This window comes from Fusarium fujikuroi, chromosome FFUJ_chr06 (genome assembly GCF_900079805.1).
Source record: "Fusarium fujikuroi IMI 58289 draft genome, chromosome FFUJ_chr06".
In the NCBI taxonomy this organism is placed as follows: domain Eukaryota; kingdom Fungi; phylum Ascomycota; class Sordariomycetes; order Hypocreales; family Nectriaceae; genus Fusarium; species Fusarium fujikuroi.
In genome coordinates, this window is record NC_036627.1 from 3,848,569 (window position 1) to 3,865,377 (window position 16,809).

The 16,809-nt window shown below is 51.2% G+C and overlaps 6 protein-coding genes; 5 read left to right on the forward strand and 1 right to left on the reverse strand.

Moving 5' to 3' along the window:
• Positions 1–733: 733 nt before the first annotated feature.
• Positions 734–2,222, forward strand: FFUJ_06542 (uncharacterized protein; the record flags this gene model as incomplete). XM_023579878.1 has 5 exons in its annotated part: positions 734–1,053; positions 1,144–1,936; positions 1,985–2,077; positions 2,128–2,134; positions 2,185–2,222. 5 exons carry the CDS (start codon positions 734–736, stop codon positions 2,220–2,222), a joined length of 1,251 nt encoding a protein of 416 aa, XP_023432863.1.
• A 1,046-nt stretch (positions 2,223–3,268) lies between these two features.
• On the forward strand, positions 3,269–4,435 carry FFUJ_06543 (L-fucose dehydrogenase family protein; the record flags this gene model as incomplete). The annotated part of the gene is made up of 1 exon (XM_023579879.1): positions 3,269–4,435. One exon carries the CDS (start codon positions 3,269–3,271, stop codon positions 4,433–4,435), a length of 1,167 nt encoding a protein of 388 aa, XP_023432640.1.
• A 353-nt stretch (positions 4,436–4,788) lies between these two features.
• Positions 4,789–6,675, forward strand: FFUJ_06544 (uncharacterized protein; the record flags this gene model as incomplete). XM_023579880.1 has 4 exons in its annotated part: positions 4,789–5,299; positions 5,352–5,474; positions 5,520–5,775; positions 5,823–6,675. 4 exons carry the CDS (start codon positions 4,789–4,791, stop codon positions 6,673–6,675), a joined length of 1,743 nt encoding a protein of 580 aa, XP_023432641.1.
• Positions 6,676–6,884: 209 nt separating this feature from the next.
• Positions 6,885–8,272, forward strand: FFUJ_06545 (related to actin-like protein; the record flags this gene model as incomplete). XM_023579881.1 has 2 exons in its annotated part: positions 6,885–7,314; positions 7,362–8,272. 2 exons carry the CDS (start codon positions 6,885–6,887, stop codon positions 8,270–8,272), a joined length of 1,341 nt encoding a protein of 446 aa, XP_023432642.1.
• Positions 8,273–8,733: 461 nt separating this feature from the next.
• FFUJ_06546 (related to quinone oxidoreductase) lies at positions 8,734–9,735 on the reverse strand (the record flags this gene model as incomplete). The annotated part of the gene is made up of 1 exon (XM_023579882.1): positions 8,734–9,735. One exon carries the CDS (start codon positions 9,733–9,735, stop codon positions 8,734–8,736), a length of 1,002 nt encoding a protein of 333 aa, XP_023432643.1.
• A 5,238-nt stretch (positions 9,736–14,973) lies between these two features.
• FFUJ_06547 (probable monosaccharide transporter) lies at positions 14,974–16,756 on the forward strand (the record flags this gene model as incomplete). XM_023579884.1 has 3 exons in its annotated part: positions 14,974–15,459; positions 15,517–15,968; positions 16,021–16,756. 3 exons carry the CDS (start codon positions 14,974–14,976, stop codon positions 16,754–16,756), a joined length of 1,674 nt encoding a protein of 557 aa, XP_023432644.1.
• Positions 16,757–16,809: the final 53 nt, after the last annotated feature.

The window sequence follows — 16,809 nt, forward strand, 5'->3', positions numbered from 1 at the left end:
CCCATGCTCATTAGCTCCCGCCGCAAAGCTCAGCTATTGAATGGTGCGCCTCGAGAGATAAGATCCCCCAACCTTGGTTCTTTTGGTGATGCCATCTTGTCAAGATATCATCAGTCTGGCCGATTCCTCTCACCTTGGACGGTGCATCCAATCCCCACATCGACTGCTCACACGGGCCGATCCCCCCTCCCTCACTTCTGTACTATGCATGCCGTTATTCTGTATCCGGTTCAGCCGGAACGTTGGTTTTTTTGTTCTATGTATCTTCTTTTGGTGTTGTTGAGAGGTCCCCCCACTTGATCATCCAAGCTTGTCAACTAACAAGCTTGTGTAATGTTATTGTAGCTTGACTCACAACGTGCAGCATGTTAAACCCTCCGAGCCACCTGAACTTGGCTCGCCAATCCAATCTCATCTCAGCCCATCTTTGTATTATCCCGGCCATGTCCATCCCACCCAAGCGGCGCATACAGTATCTCCCCCAGACCAAATCTGTTCCCAGTAAATCATTGCCGCTTTGGCCGCTGGCATGACACGGCCCATCCCTCATGTCTTGTCTCAACATGTGTACTCCGTATATACTTTAGCTATATATCCTTCACCACCAACCCTCATGACTCCTCCTCTCCTTCTCTATCATTCCCCCCCTTATATCCCCCATTAGCCCTCCTTGCCAGTTGGGCTGCTTCATCATTGAATACCCAATTTCTTGTAATACTCATGCCAGCCTGACATGAGCCAAGTTATCGTCGACCACCAAACGCGCGCAGAGATCACTCAGATCCAAACAAAGGGCTTGACCCTCTTTGACACTCTATATAATTCTCTCGTCCTTCGTCATACCCTTCCCTACCTCCCTGTATCAGGCCTCTTAAACCTCGCCGCCACCTGTCGCGATATTCGTTACCTCCTCCACGAAACGCCCGGTGTCTTTCGTCACATCGATCTTACACGGGTCAAGACAGCGCATTGCGAAGACGCCCATAAAGAAACAGAGCGCAATCTTGCAGTCTGGCATAATGTCACTCTTTCTGATTACCTGACTGAAGATGAGTGAGTTTACCCGTTGCTCGTTATCCACTGTACCCTTGTCCTCTGCGCTGCGACCACTTTAAAACGGCTGTTAGCTTACAGGATCCGTAGCTTCTACGCCGGGCCCTTGAGGGGCATTTTCTCTACCCTACGACAACGCGATATTCTTCGCGATGTTCAATCTCTAATCCTCGACGGACTCTCCGTCACAGCTGAGCTGTGTCATGATATCATCAACGATCCGTCATACAGCGTGCGCATGCTCTCGATCCGCGGCGTCAATAACCTGAACCAAGGCAAGCTTCGCGCAGCGCTAGCATACGCCTGTCGCAGCTCACGCCCAGAGAACACCCCGCGACTCAAAGCAGTCTATGTCTTTGGCCCCATGCCCTGCGATGGAAATTCCCAGGACTCTGATGCTTGGTGGTCCAAAAAGGGCCGTGTCCTCAACAGCACCAGCGACATGGACGACTGGGCCCAGTGCCTGCTCGCCTGCCAGGGCCTAATCTCCTTCGACGCAGTGCTCTGCCAGGGTCCTCGCCACGCCAACTCACCAGCCTTTGGGTCCTGCAGCGTCTCCTCGCCGTGCAGCCCAGCGGTCGCTACTTTCTCTGTTAGCAGCTGCGCAGGCTGTGGCAAAGCGCCAGAGGGTGTCATGACAGCTAAGGCGCACTGCTCTTCACTACCGCTGCTAGCTCCGCCGCCGATCCTCTCGTCATCCGTGCAGGCTGCCACGACGCCGCGCCCGGGACATGAGGATTTCGTGCCGAGGTGTGCTGATTGCTTGAGGGATAGGTTCTGTGTTGCGTGTAATAAGTGGTGGTGTGAGACGTGTTATCATCCCTTTGGTGGTGATGATGTGAAGAGACATGTTTCGCGAAGCTGCTGGGAATGCGGCATCAATGTGCGCAACCTTCACTGTTACTGAATATGGAAGCTAATTGGTATCTAGTGTAACGATTGTATTGAGCGCACGCAAAAGTTTTGCAAAAAGTGCGGCGGCGGATACTGTCTCATTCACAACGAAGGATCATCAAGCGCCTTTGTGAGTATTTTCCAGTTCCCAAATCAAGACCCCTTACTGACTGTTTCTAGTGCGACTGTATGTCATTCTTATCTCAATTGGTTTGAACCATCTAACTTGCTTCACAGGGTGTTTCTGTCGAGGTCGCGGTCTCAGACGAGTCTGATGCACCACGTATTTGACATGTGTCAATCAAGAACCAATGCAACCTCACATCTGATCATGGTACAGTAAATGACTTGGCGCATTTGACGAGGTCCCTGGAATATGGAATGGAGTCCCCTGAAAGTGGACTGAGCGAGGCGTCATGATGAAGCGTATTCGGATTTTCCACTCTAGTTGTTTTTCTTTGCTGGTTGGCTTTGGAGTCGGGGCGTAAAATATGGATTGGGATGAAACTCGACTCTTCTCAGAATACTCACCACTTTTGCTTCAATAATTGATAAGGACTGGCTCCTGGAATCATGCCACCTTTCCCGCTCCAATCTTGAATAAGTCGACTCAGATGAGATATGGCACGATAGCATCTCGAACCACCGCCTGTAGCCCAGTCCTCCCCGCTCGGAGACAAAGTAGATCCGACAGAACAGGTAATGGAACGGGAATAGAACAAGTTAGTGAATCCACTCATTTTGGGGGTTTCATTTGGGGGTCACGATCTAATCTACCTTGTTTTATTATCGTTCCAATGCTGATCGCTCACCTTAAAACTATCTCATCCCCCTCTCTGCTTTCCTTCATGACCTTCAATCTCGCAACGTGCGCGTTTGACAGGTCAGATCCCTCAAATGGCGCAACCGAATGCGCAAATTACGTACTCGGTCCAATACTTCTCTTTCAGGTTTGGTCTTGTCGGTCCGTCGGGCGGGAAATTCCCTCTCTGTTGATAATGATTCATCATAGAGGGACACAGATACGCTCGCGATCGCGCTTGATGGCGGTAGATCGCTCGATTAGGGGCGACCCTTGAAATTACTAATGGACCCTTGTTTTCTTTTCTTCCTTTCGTGATAGATATCTTGACCTTACAGGCAATCTGTGCTCTTCAGTGATTTCATTTCGTGATTCTGTGCTCTTTATCAGATCCCGATATCGCCGAGCCCCTCCACTACCCGAAAACTCCAACGCCGCAAAAATAACGGACCCAAGACTTCTAGATCCAAATCTCAAGCGCATTCCTTTCACCTCACGATAATATCTCAATTCTTGACCATGGCCGACGAAAGAAAACCTCTCTCAGAGGTCATCCCTCCCCTTATCCTCGGAACAGCAACGTTCAACCACCAGTACCATCCCGACCCAACTCACATGCCCTACACGGACATCGTAGGCCGCGCCCTCGCCCACAACATCCTCGGCTTCGATACATCTCCCTACTACGGCCCCTCCGAGATCCTCCTCGGCGATGCGCTGCGAAAATTAACGCCTCCCCCACCGCGGGAGGACTACTTCCTCATCACGAAAGCTGGGCGCATTGCTGGTGGTGAGTTTGACTACTCGCCCGCTTGGATCCGATATAGTGTTTGTCGCAGTCTTGAACGGCTGGGCACACAGTATCTTGATCTTGTGTATACACATGATGTGGAGTTTGTCTCGCCCGAGGAGGTCCTCGCTGCTGTTACAGAGCTGCGAAGGTTGAGGGATCAAGGTCTTATCCGCTATGTCGGAATCAGTGGATACCCCGTTGATACGCTTGCATCGCTGGCGGAGATGATCTTGCGCGAGACTGGAGAGCCGTTGGATGCTGTCATGTCGTACAGTAACTTCTGCGTCCAGAACAGCCAGCTCGGCAACAAGACATTGCTAGATCGCTTCCAAGCAGCAGGCGTAGACTGCGTGCCCAACGCCAGCATGCTCGGTATGGGGCTATTAACCACCCGCGGTATTGACAACAGCCCCATGCGCGCCTGGCACCCTGCCCCAGAAGAACTCCGCGACCTATGCGCCAAGCTCTCCAGCATCGCCCAAGACTCAGGCGAGCATCTTGAAGAAGTTGCTATCCGGTGGGCGCTCGAGAACTGGGCGCGCGTGGGCTCGCGGTTTGGCACAAAAATAAATCCCAGCGACACAGGCCGTCTCGGCGTAAGCGTCATGGGGGTTTCCAGCGTAGACGAGCTCGAAGAAACATGGGCCCTGTGGACGAGCGTAGTAGGCCTCGTAGGCGACGAAGAAGCGACGCAGCGCAAGGTAAAGATTGAGAGTCTCGTGAGAGAAAAGATGTGGCCTGCGCTTGGGAAGTGGAAGGATTATGCGTGGGGGAGCGGCGGCCCTGACTTTGTTAATGCGAGACGGGTTGAGGATATGGGGGTCGTGCCGAGGGATGAGACGGCGGTGCGGTGGAGGTTGATACCCAGTACCATGGACACACCCAAGATTTAGATGAGGATTATGAATGGATGACTGTTTTCTGCTTGATGCTGTGAGGGGTGAGATTGTTGCAGGGCCAAGAGAATAATATGGGGATGTGCATCGTATCTCGCATTCAGCGTTGCTTTAGCGCGACGCCGTCTTACAACTGCCGTGTCGATCATCAAGATCTTGACTCCGAGATCTCAGCATCGAATGACGATGGATCTGAAGATGCGTTCGTTTCGTATTTCGTATTTTGGACGCGAATGGTCGTTGATTGTCTTGGTGGTAGGTAAAATGGAATGTATAAGAGCTCTGCTTTGTCGGAATGATGAATGACACCAAGAGCTACGTGTAAGACAGTCTATTACAAGGCCTCAATCATGAAGTTGTCGTCCTCAATCTTTTCGATCCTATCTTTGACAGCTCAGTTCACTTCAGCGGAACTGAAATGTCGTCCCGAAGGGCCTGTCCTCCCCAGTCCAACGGCCCTCAACAAGTCTCCAATCTTCCAAGCAGCCACCACCAACCTAACCGATACTCTCAACGCAGCTCTCTCTGGCTCAATCACCGCAGGGTGGCCCATCGAGAATGTATCATTCTCACTTGCAGTCGTAAGCGCAGATCAAGATGACCCTGGTGTGCCGATATGGGAGTACCATCACCTTGCAGCCGCCAACACAGAGGGCACAAGGGAGCTCGATAGAGATTCTCAGTATCTCATCGGATCTATAACAAAGGTCTTTACGGATTATCTACTCTTCAAGAGCGGGATAGATCTTGATGCGCCCGTCACGGAGTATCTTCCGGGGCTTGATGGAGAGTCCAAGATTCAGTGGAGGGATGTGACTTTGAGGATGTTGGCTTCGTACTTGGGCGGTACACCAGCGAACTGTAAGTGGCAGTCTCTACCTAGTTCTATGCAGAACTGAAATGTTTGTTTCAGATGGGTTCTCGGACTTTTACTTCCTCAAAGAAGTCTTTCTTGCGTATGGTCTACCCCCCATTGAAGACGACGACTATCCGCCATGCGGTGTTGTAGGTCTCAACAAGGGTTGTACAGGGCAAGGTACAAGGACCCCAAAGCATTGAGATCTATGCTAATGAAACTCAGAAATCCTGTCAGGAATGACAAATTCTTACCCGCAGACTGCCCCCAACGAGAGACCAGCGTATTCCAATATGGCCTTTGTCCTCCTCGGCATGGCTCTTGAGAAGTATACCGGCAAGACCTATGCACAGTTACTCAGAGAAATGGTTTCAGGTCCCCTGGATATGAATAACACTTTTCCTTCGCCTGGCGATGATGATAGAGCGGTAATACCGCCTGGGGATAGCAGCTGGGGCTCGAATTACAAATTAAACACTCCGTAAGTTCAGCCTGTAAAGCTGCTTTTCGAGTACTGACTGTTCCTAGTGCAGGAGGATTGTTATCTTCCCTCTCTGATCTCTCCAGGTTCTCGTATGCCCTGCTCTCAAACACCTTGAACATGACTTCGCCCGAGATCAACGGCTGGCTCAAGCCCAGTGCCTTTGCAGGCAATGCATACACATTGACTGGTATGCCTTGGGAAATACTGCGTCTTTCAAACCTCACACCAGACCATCCTCATGCTGTGACTGTCTATGGTAAGAGTGGCGGTGCGCAGAACTACAGAAGTCAACTGAGCTTCATCGATGAGTATGGTCTGGCGATCATCATCTTGACTGCCGGTCCGATGAAGGCAGCGCCTATTCTCACGAATACTATCCTCTCTACCTTCGTTGACGCTGCTGATAAAGCGTCGCGTGAGCAGGCAAAGAGATATGAGCAGAGATACATGAGCGATCACGAGGATGATGTTCCAATTGAGGCAGCAATGGAGCAGGACGAGGACTCATTGATCCTGGCGTCACTACGTCGCAACGACACCGATATCCTCTCAAGTCTCACAGATGTCTGGGGCCTTACACTAGGCGACTTTCTCCCAGAAGTTGGACCCAAGATCAGAGTGTTTCCCAGTCAACTTCGTGAGAATGCGACATTAGATGGGAAACCTGTTGTGAAAGAGGTATGGCATTTGTGGCCGGACCTCAAATCTGGATTCGAAACTGATCTTCCTGGGAACGAGATTGAAGAGTTGAATTGTGTCGGGTGGTCGATTCAAGATTGGGTTCATTATGGTGGTGAGCCTCTGGATAGAGTGTTGCTTTACGTTGGTGAAGATGGAGGCGTGAGAGGGTTCGAGGTGCCATTCTTGCGATCAGGAATTCTGTATCCAGCCAAATAGGACATAATGTGCAATCCCTCGCCACAATTGAGTAGATCCTCAGTTCTAGGCCATATCACGGAGGAATATTGAGCCCTGTCATGCCAAGAGTAAGATGACTACACATCATGATTTCAACTCATGATGGCTTACGTAACACCCCTCCCATCAAATCCATCGCGTCAACTCCAAAAACCCATCATCACTTCTCTCATCCTCCAACTCCCACCATGGCCGGGCCACGCAAACCCAAACCCGCAGCCTCAAAAGGCCCATCAACAACCCTCGTCCTCGACAACGGCGCCTCCACCATAAAAGCCGGCCTAGTTCACTCCTCCACGATCCCCTCCGAACCCCGAATCATCCCCAACGTGATCGCCCGCGACCGCACGCGCAAAGTCTACGTCGCATCCGAGCTGGAAAAGTGTCGCGATTTCGGTGAGATACAGTTCAGACGGCCTGTAGAGAAGGGCTTCATCGTCAATTGGGAGGCGCAGAAGGAGATCTGGGATAGGGAGATTTTCGAGAGGGAGGAGTTTGAGCCTAAGGATGCGAGGTTGATACTCGCTGAGCCGCCGAATGGGCTGCCGATTCTGCAGGCGAATTGCGATCAGATTGTTTTTGAGGAATATGGCTTTGCGAGTTATTATCGGGGGATAGGTAAGTTGTGCGATGTGCTGATGGGGTCGGGATGCTGATTGCGACAGGCTCGACGTTTAATGCATACCACGATGTGCAGAATATCTTTCGAACGCCGCAAGAGGCTCCTACGGTCGCTAATACCCCCGCCGAAGCCGTCATGGTCATCGATTCGGGATACTCACATACAACCATCACACCGGTCCTTCGCGGCCAACCGTTACAATCCGCCATCAAACGACTAGACGTTGGCGGCAAGGTTTTGACGAACTACCTCACACGATTGATCTCTCTGCGACATTTCGATATGCGCAATGACACATACATCGTCAACGAGATGAAAGAACTATCGTGCTACGTCTCAGCCGACTTCAAAGCCGATCTTGAAAAGTCCTGGAAGGGAACGAGAGGCGAACGCCGACCAGATTATCTGTCCGGCGGCGGTATTGCCAAGGATTACATCCTTCCTGATTTCCACACCCGCTTCAAAGGAACTATCGTCGACTACGATCCCGCACGGCACTCCAAAGCCCGAAAACTGGCAGCCCAATCCGAAGAAGATGCCCTCACCCTCCGCAACGAGCGCTTCACCGTCCCCGAAATCCTCTTCAACCCTTCCGACGCTGGAATCCGCCAACCCGGTCTCGCAGACCTCGTGTACGAATCCCTACAAGAACTGCCCATTGGACTCTGGCCTGCTCTGCTAGCCAACATTATCGTTGTTGGTGGGAACACACATTTTGACGGGTTTATTCAGAGGCTGCAGAAGGAGGTTGTGCAGAGGGTGCCGGATGATTGTATCGTGAGGGTTGCGAGGCCTGCGGATCCGGTGACGCATACTTGGTTTGGGGGTGCGAATCTGGCGTGTCATACGAATATTGAGAGGTTGGCTGTTACGAAGGCGGAGTATGAGGAGCATGGTGCTTCGTGGGTTGCGAAGAAGTTTGCTGCTGGGTTGAGGATCTTCTATCAGAGTTGAGGAGTGGCCCTGCTTGAGAGCGCTTGCGTTGTCCATGGCGAGACGCTTGAAGTTCTCTCACATCTTTATTGGGAGGTTGTACCAGGCGACAGTGCAGACTGAGACTGGGATTCACATCTGGTCACAGATAGGCAGATTGTGCTCAAACAACCCGCCCCGATTGTCAGCAACGCTCCCATATCTCCATCTCCTGCAAAACCCATGCTCAACTGGGTGGCGATGACGGTTGGGACAGGCGACTCGGCACATCTCGCACGCATCACCCTATGAAGTCTCGTTAAAGGCTCCGGCTGGTGTTTCTGTGTCAGTTCGGCATTGATAACACGTATCAAACGCTGTCGCTAGACAGCTTGTACTTTACAAACGCAATCAACGACATTTGCAAGCAAACAAGTACATTACTGTAACATAGTCTACAACTAATAACAAAACGCCCGCCCATGGTATCACAAATCCCGTCCTTACTCAACATGAATCATAACCTTACCACCACTTGACCCCCTCTTCAAATGCTCAAAAGCCTTATCCGCCTCCTTGAACCCAAACGTCGAATCAATCACAGTCTTGACTTTGCCCTCCACCAGCCAATCCCTCAACTGATCCAGATCCTTCTTCTTATTCGCGGTAGCATACGTAACAAACTTTGCCTTTACACCGCCCAGAAATGACGGTCGTACCAGGTTTGTCGTTAGGCTGAGGACACTCTTGGCTGAGACGTGACCGCCCACGAAGACGAAACTGCTGCCGGGGAGGAGGAAGCCATTTGATGAAGCGTACAGGTTGGGCGGTGCATCGCCGACGTTGTCGACGCAGTGGCTGAAGACTTGACCGCGCTTCTTGAGCTCGGCGATGACATCGCTCGTCTTGTAGTCGATGATATCATCCGCTCCCAAGCTTCGGCACAGATCTGCTTTTCCAGTTGAGCACGACACTGTGACGGCGCATCCCAACGCCTTGGCGATCTGAATACCCCAGAGTCCAACACCGCCTGAACCACCATTTATAAACACCTTGTCACCACTCTTGGCGTACGGCGCGATGGTCTGATACGCCGTCAAGCCCGCGGTGCCCACACCAGCAGCCTGGTCTAGATCCAAGGTCTCCGGGATAACGGTATACCCCTCCCTATCGCAGACCGTATACTCGGCCAGCGAGCCCCAAGCCTTCATCGGCGACGCTCTAGCTAGAACAAAGTCCCCTTCTTTCGCATCGGTCACGTCTTCTGCGACGGAGACTACGCGACCGCTGAGGTCCATGCCTGGAATCTTGGGGAAGGAGGTTATGAGGCGCGATGCGATGCCGAGCTCGCAGACTTTGTAGTCGGCGGGGTTGAGGGCTGCGCGGGAGACTTTGACGAGGATCTGGCCGGGCTTGAGGGATGTTGGTTTGGGGATTGTGGTGAGGCGGAAGACTTTTTCCATTGGGCCTGGGTGGGCGACTTGCCACGCTTGCATTTCGGCCATTGTGAGGTTGTTTCTGTGTAATTGCGTTGTCGTGTAAAGATGGTAAGGTTGAGATTGAGGATAAAGCAGTTGATGGAGTTTTGAACGATGAAATCACATATAATATAAGTCATTGATATGCGACGTACGCATCATGATATAAGTATCAATGACGTCTTTTAGAAAGCGGCGAAAAATAAAAATTGTTAGGAGTCTAGTGGAGATGCCTCGGCTCATGAGTCGGAAGAAAGACCAGAAAAGGTTCTTGAAGTCCGTTTATGGAGGTATTTCTATATACGACGTATCATTTAAAGTTTATTATTGAACGCTGGTATGTTATTATTCAGCTCGTTACATTCATGTCATTCGATTATGTTCTATTGTTGCGGGGAGAGTTTTTCGCATTGGGTTGCATTGGCGGAGATTGAAGCTTCGAGGGGGTTCGTGGGTGGTGTTTTGGCGGAGTTTTTGTGTCTGCGGAGTTGGAAGATATTCATTGAGATTGGACATGTAATTCTCTGTTGACGATTTGTCTTGAACGTGTTGGTCTGTGGTTTATTCGGTGAGATTGTGCAACTCAGATCGTTCAGCATGAGTTCGCAGGTCCCTACAATGAATGGCTTATCGAGATATCCGCAAGGGTTCAATCGCGAATCTCAAGCCTCATTTCGCGAGTCAACTGCATCGCCATTGTATTTAAACATTGACTCTCGTTGACGATAACCGTTGACACGGCACAGCCCGAGGTCGGTCCGCTCGCACCCAGTCGATGGTTTCAGAACCCAGCATAACGGTGCACACCCGGCGACCCGTGCCGTGTCTGTGAAGACGGCGCTTTGGAAGATTGCTGGTTTAGAAAGGGCGTGTGGTGGTTGGGGATGTCGCAACCTTGATGAGCAGATAAGATCGTGGTGCTTGAATGGTCGTGGCTTTTCGGCATCGTGAAAGGTACCGCGTTCGAGGTGTACCGCAAGGTTGGTGATGGTGACATGCTCAGGGAGCTCCCGATTCAGGCCGCCAAAGGTTTAAAAGAAATGCATGCTGGAGGCTGGGTCGCTTCCGCTGCTGCGCGCAATTTTGTCTATAGAAAGTCAGTTATTGAATGATGAAAGGTGATGATCTTTGAGACAGCTCAACGCGATGAAACCTGTCCAACGCTCAGAGGCTGCTATCGCAAGAATTTCATAGAGACGACTTATCGAGTCGCGATACCGGAGCTATTGAACGAGCTCCATCCAGGTGAGGACGAGCTGAAAATCGATCAATCGATCGTCATCTCTGGTCATTGTGGATGACAGATTTCGCTTCGAGACATAATCTGGAGTCCGATCGATGATGCTTACTCACAGCCCCAGAGTAGAGCAGATCTAGGGTAGCTTTCAATAATCACATCTCATTTCAGCAACGACAATCGCCAAACCGTTGCAATGTCACTGATCATCGCTTTTTTTCGTATGTTACCCTATGAGATCTAGAGATCTTCATCATGCCATGTCAAAGCGGCGGTCGCCATTGATGATATGATGGGATTTTCGCATGCACACTTTTGACCGTTGGGAAAACACACAATACATGCAGCTCGAATTATCGTTCAGACCAAGCCAGAAAGGGCACGGAGCTCATCATCACGAGACCTCGTAGCCATTATAAAACAGGAAATAGATATACAGTGCATCTAGAGCTGACGATCTTGGCGCGCCAAGGGAGAAGTCAATTCTATGGCTGAAAGCATAACTGTAACTCTACTGCTACCTTTTCTTTTTTCACTTTACTGATCGCTACCCTAAGGACATGGGGGTCTGATTCATCATACTCGATGCAGTACTGGACAGTGATTGGTGAGTCCATGACGAATGTCTCGTCTCGGCCGTCTGAACCGGAACGGATTCAACGTTGCAGTCTGGAATTTAAAGCAAATGGACGAATCATGGAGAGGAGATGGAATGAAGGGCTATTGTTGCATGTTGCGGGGAACAGTGAATGAGATGGGATGGTGTGGATGGATGGATGGCAGCGTCGATCAGCAGGCGTGGCCAGCATCTGAGACAAGTGATGGTTGTGTTGTCCTGGGCAATCATCACAATGAGACAGTCGAAAAATCTAGAACGAATCAACCCATTTTGCCATGGACTACAGAAGGATCAGTGCCGTCAGAGGCTTTCAACTAAGAGTTAGCTGAACATGTCTGATGACTTGCTGGAATCCAACGCCACTGGCACTTTGGATGAGTGAGTGAGTGACCAGCAGAGCAAAAACGAACGATGCGGGAGCATGCTGCATTTGGAATACACATCCGCGTGTTCGGAAACACGGCTATCCAGAAATTCTCGGCCGAGTAGGGTATTCTAAATAATTAACCATAGTTTATAAGAAAATTCTTTCTTTTTTTCTCCAGTCACGAGGAACCCCGGAGTTAGGCGTATTTTAATGAAGCTGGGGAGAATCTGACACGATGGCTTCAGAGTGAGTCCGGCCGAGGACCCACTTGGATCAGGAGCCAATGGATTGATGTGAGCCCAGGGGTACCTTCGGCAAAGCTCAGGGAGAACTTGACGACTCCAGTTTATAGATGGAGTAGTATTTGCTTGGTCATGGTTGACATCAAGTTACTCTATCTCAATCACTGATCTGGTGTCTGTTCTCGTGACCCCACGCGAATATTGAGGGCCGAGTTAATACAATGGATCGATTCCGAGGCCACGGTTCAGATCATGTAGTTGAAGCATCGCATCTACAGTACCTCCCTCTGGTCTGGGATGAGTACCAGCATCTCGGTGCAATATCAAGTGTAACTTCAACTCCGCCGCTGAGCTGCTTTATCTCCAACACATACATAATAAAATGCACCAATACAAGATCGGTAATTAATTTACACGAAGAACCAACGTGGTAATTGCGGCTGTTCGAATCCAGTATGTAATGTTTCCATAATGGCAATAGAAACTAGACCCATTCGCGGCAACCATTTACGGCTCGTGTGAGCGTTCCTTTGAGTTCTCTTACGGAAGAAAACGCTGTATTACCAGAACCGAACCGCGCGCACCCCTGCTGCTCACTGAGTGGTGTGGTTGAAAGCTCCTGTTCTTGGCCAGGCCCTTGACGTTTCGGCCCGGAAATTATGCACGATTCGCGGTGCTCGTGACGATGGTGGCTTGCTTCTCTACTTCTAACATCACCAACTTCCATCAAAGTATTCTATTATCAGCTGTGAAGTCCTGGAGGAATCGTTCCTCGGTGAAACGGCGATTCTCCCCGCAGCGTCGCTTGGGCTGAAAATCCGGAGATTCTGGGGTCAGATGCATGCCACTATAGGGCATCTCGGTCGCCGACTCGGAGGCACTCTTTGACACTTTTCTCTGGGGGAGGAGGTTCTCTGGCCAGTTCCCCAGACCAGAGAAAAAAAAGTGAGGTCTCATGAGTGGAAAGGGTGGAAGCTATTACCCCAAAGTATTGGGTTGGCTGCGGTGGTGAGCTCGGTCAATTACGACCCATCCATGCAGTCGGGGCAGCAGGGGCGTAGCGTCTCGAGTACCACCGAGAGTCGCCCGTGGGACCCCTTTTTGTATGGATGTAATTGTCTTTTTTCTTGCTTCTGCGTTTTACTGGGTGAGCTGTTGGAAAGGGTGGTGAATTTCCCCGCGTCGGGCTTTGGAGGAGGGTTGCGAGAGACTGCCGATTACTGGCTGAAGCTTGGAAAAGAGTGTGGTGTCGGTATGCTTACGGGAAACGTTAGCATGGCATTTTTGCAGATATGGTTACAGTGATCAGCATCAAGATAGGCTTCACCTCGCAATTCATCAATCCAAATCTACCTTGAGCTAATCTCTATTTTTTTTTTTTCGTACTGGTCAATGCCACGATGATTCACTCCATGGGTTATACCGCCAGCTTGGTTAAACCCTCTTCGCATTAAAGTCCGTTCCCGTCTGACTCGAAAGAAGACACTCTAGAACACCTTTTGGCTTCCCTTCTCTGGTCCCGTGATGGAAGAACAAGCCGCAAGGAAATAAACGGCCGGGCGATTACTCGGCGCTTCTCCCTGTAGACCCAGGCCCGTTAACGTTATGGGTCTTCAACCGCCGTCCACTAAAAGAACACGGGCAAGTTAATTGTCGGGTCCTTTTTTGCGTTCGGCCTTACTTCGTAGCACGCCCTCAGCAGAGACCCACGAGATTCCCCAGACCAGCCCAGATCAAGATATTGGAGCGCGTCAAGTTTTTTCTTTTCGTGATGATTTTTAATTAATTGAATGGGATCGAAATGAACGTGTTCCTGTGAGACGGTGACATGTTCACCACATGATTTAATTGTGGTACACAAAATCTTGGGCGGGTTGAGGCGGCGGAAGGGTATGTGAGTAATTGTCGCTGGTTCGTTTATTGTTGGTGCTCTTCATTCATTCATTCAGTGTCATTCTTGATTATATGGAATGCATGCATCTTCACTTAGACGCCCGACCTAGAATCGAATCTTTTACAGTTTCTCCGTATTTTTGCCATGTTGTTCTTACCCGCACCCCACTACCCGAAACCTCATGGCATGGCATTCTTTGCGGCCGCCTCCGCACTTTTCTTTAAGCCCAGGGGGCGTGCGCACAGCGTGGCAGCCCCCTCCCCCCCTGTTCCCCCATTTACCGTGCCCCATGGGCCCCCGGGACCATTTTTAGTGTCTGGCCCCTAACTCTGTACGCTAACTACGGTATGGAGCTTCGCAAAGCTCCGAGGTCATGGGCACCTCACAGTCGCGGCGCCAAAAAAAACAGACGCGCGAAAGTGGTAGGATCAGAAGAATCTGGATGCTCGTGAACGGCCGATGGTTGCCAAGTTTACCTTAGTTACCGGAGTAGGCAACTTGTAACCTTGCCCCCCCTTGTAAGTTGGGTCGTTGTACCACTTGTGAAGGTCATGGTCCTTGACCTTGTTTGGATTAGCTGCGATGGGTTCGGGCAGCTTACAGCAGTGTCGAGGTGCATTGGCATGGCATGCTCTCATCCGTTCTGTTCGGTTTGGTAACAGAAAGACACACGAACTACCAGGCACATCTTCAGTTTGCCGTCTGAGATTAAATAGACCCTGCTCCCCCCTCCCTCGTACAGACTCTCCTCCTCACCACAGCTCAACACTTCAACAACAGAGTCCCTGTTTCACATCCTCTCTCCTCCTGTGATTGACTTCACACAGATAAATACCCTCCCCCCTTCTCCCCTCCCCCTCATTCAATCTTCTTCTGCCTGGTTCACAAAACAGAGCAACCTTCAAAATGGGCGTTGAAGATCACAACGAGGAGCGTCGCGGCTCCGTCGCCCTCCAGACTGCCGACAATGTCGAGCAGATCGAGGCCCCCGTCACCTGGAAGGCCTACATGATGTGCGCTTTCGCGTCCTTCGGTGGTATCTTCTTTGGCTACGATCCCGGATACATCAACGGTGTCAATGGCTCCAAGTTCTTCATCCACCAGGTCGAGGGCGCTGGTGCCGACAGCCTCAGCGAGAGCCACACGTCTCTCATCACCTCTATCCTCTCCTGCGGTACCTTCTTTGGTGCCCTCATCGCTGGTGATCTTGCTGACCGCATGGGTCGCAAGTGGACTGTCATTACTGGTTGCTTTATCTACGCTATTGGTGTTGTTATTCAGATGATTACTGGTCATGGTGATGCTCTTGCTTGCATCGTTGTCGGTCGTCTCATTGCCGGTATCGGTGTCGGTTTCGAGTCTGCCATTGTCATTCTGTACATGTCTGAGATTGTAAGTCTAGCTCCTCCTCACACTGCCTTCACAACACCATGCTAACAGCTTCGCCAGTGCCCCAAGAAGGTTCGTGGTGCTCTCGTCGCCGGTTACCAATTCTGCATCACCATCGGTCTCCTCCTCGCTGCCTGTGTCGTCTACGGAACCGAGAACTTCGACAGCATGAAGTCCTACCAGATCCCCATCGGTCTCCAGTTCCCCTGGGCCGTCATCCTCGCCGGTGGTCTCTTCTTCCTCCCCGACTCTCCCCGATACTTCGTCAAGCGTGGCCGCATTGAAGACGCCATCGACGCCCTTTCCAAGGTCCGAGGCCAGCCTAAGGACTCCAAGTACGTCCAGTCTGAGATCGCCGAGATCGTCGCCAACGAGGAGTACGAGCGCCAGATCATCCCTTCGACATCCTTTATCGGCAGCTGGGCCAACTGCTTCAAGGGCAGCCTCTGGGATGGCAAGTCTAACCTCCGCCGAACTATCCTCGGTACTTCTATGCAGATGATGCAGCAATGGTAAGTTTGCCTCCTCAACACCAGAATGAACATCATCACTAACGATAACCAGGACCGGTGTCAACTTCATCTTCTACTACTCTACCCCCTTCCTCCAGTCCACTGGTGCTATCGACAACGTCTTCCTCATCTCTCTCGTCTTCACCCTCGTCAACGTCTGCTCTACTCCTCTCTCCTTCTGGACCGTTGAGAGATTCGGTCGCCGAAGCATCCTCCTCATCGGTGCCTTCGGTATGCTTATCTGCCAGTTCCTCGTCGCCATCATTGGTGTCACCGTCGGCTTCAACCACACTCACTCCTCCCCTACCGCTGATGAGCCCGACCGCATGATCGCCAACAACATCAGCGCCGTCAACGCCCAGATCGCCTTTATCGCCATCTTCATCTTCTGGTTCGCCTCCACCTGGGGCCCTGGTGCCTGGATCGTCATCGGCGAGATCTTCCCCATCCCCATCCGATCTCGCGGTGTCGGTCTGTCCACCGCCTCCAACTGGCTCTGGAACACCATCATCGCCGTCATCACCCCCTACATGGTCGGCAAGAACCGTGGCAACCTCAGGTCCTCCGTCTTCTTCATCTGGGGCGGTCTCTGCACCTGCGCCTTCGTCTACACCTACTTCCTCGTCCCCGAGACCAAGGGCCTGTCTCTCGAGCAGGTTGATAAGATGATGGAGGAGACCACTCCCCGAACCTCTGCTAAGTGGCGTCCTCACACCACCTTCGCCCAGACCATGGGTGCTGGTGAGGTCAAGCATGTCCCCAAGACTGAGCATGATGACAACGTCTAAAGATTATGAATCTTGTTAACAATTGCTGCTATTGATGAGGAGGTTATCTCTTT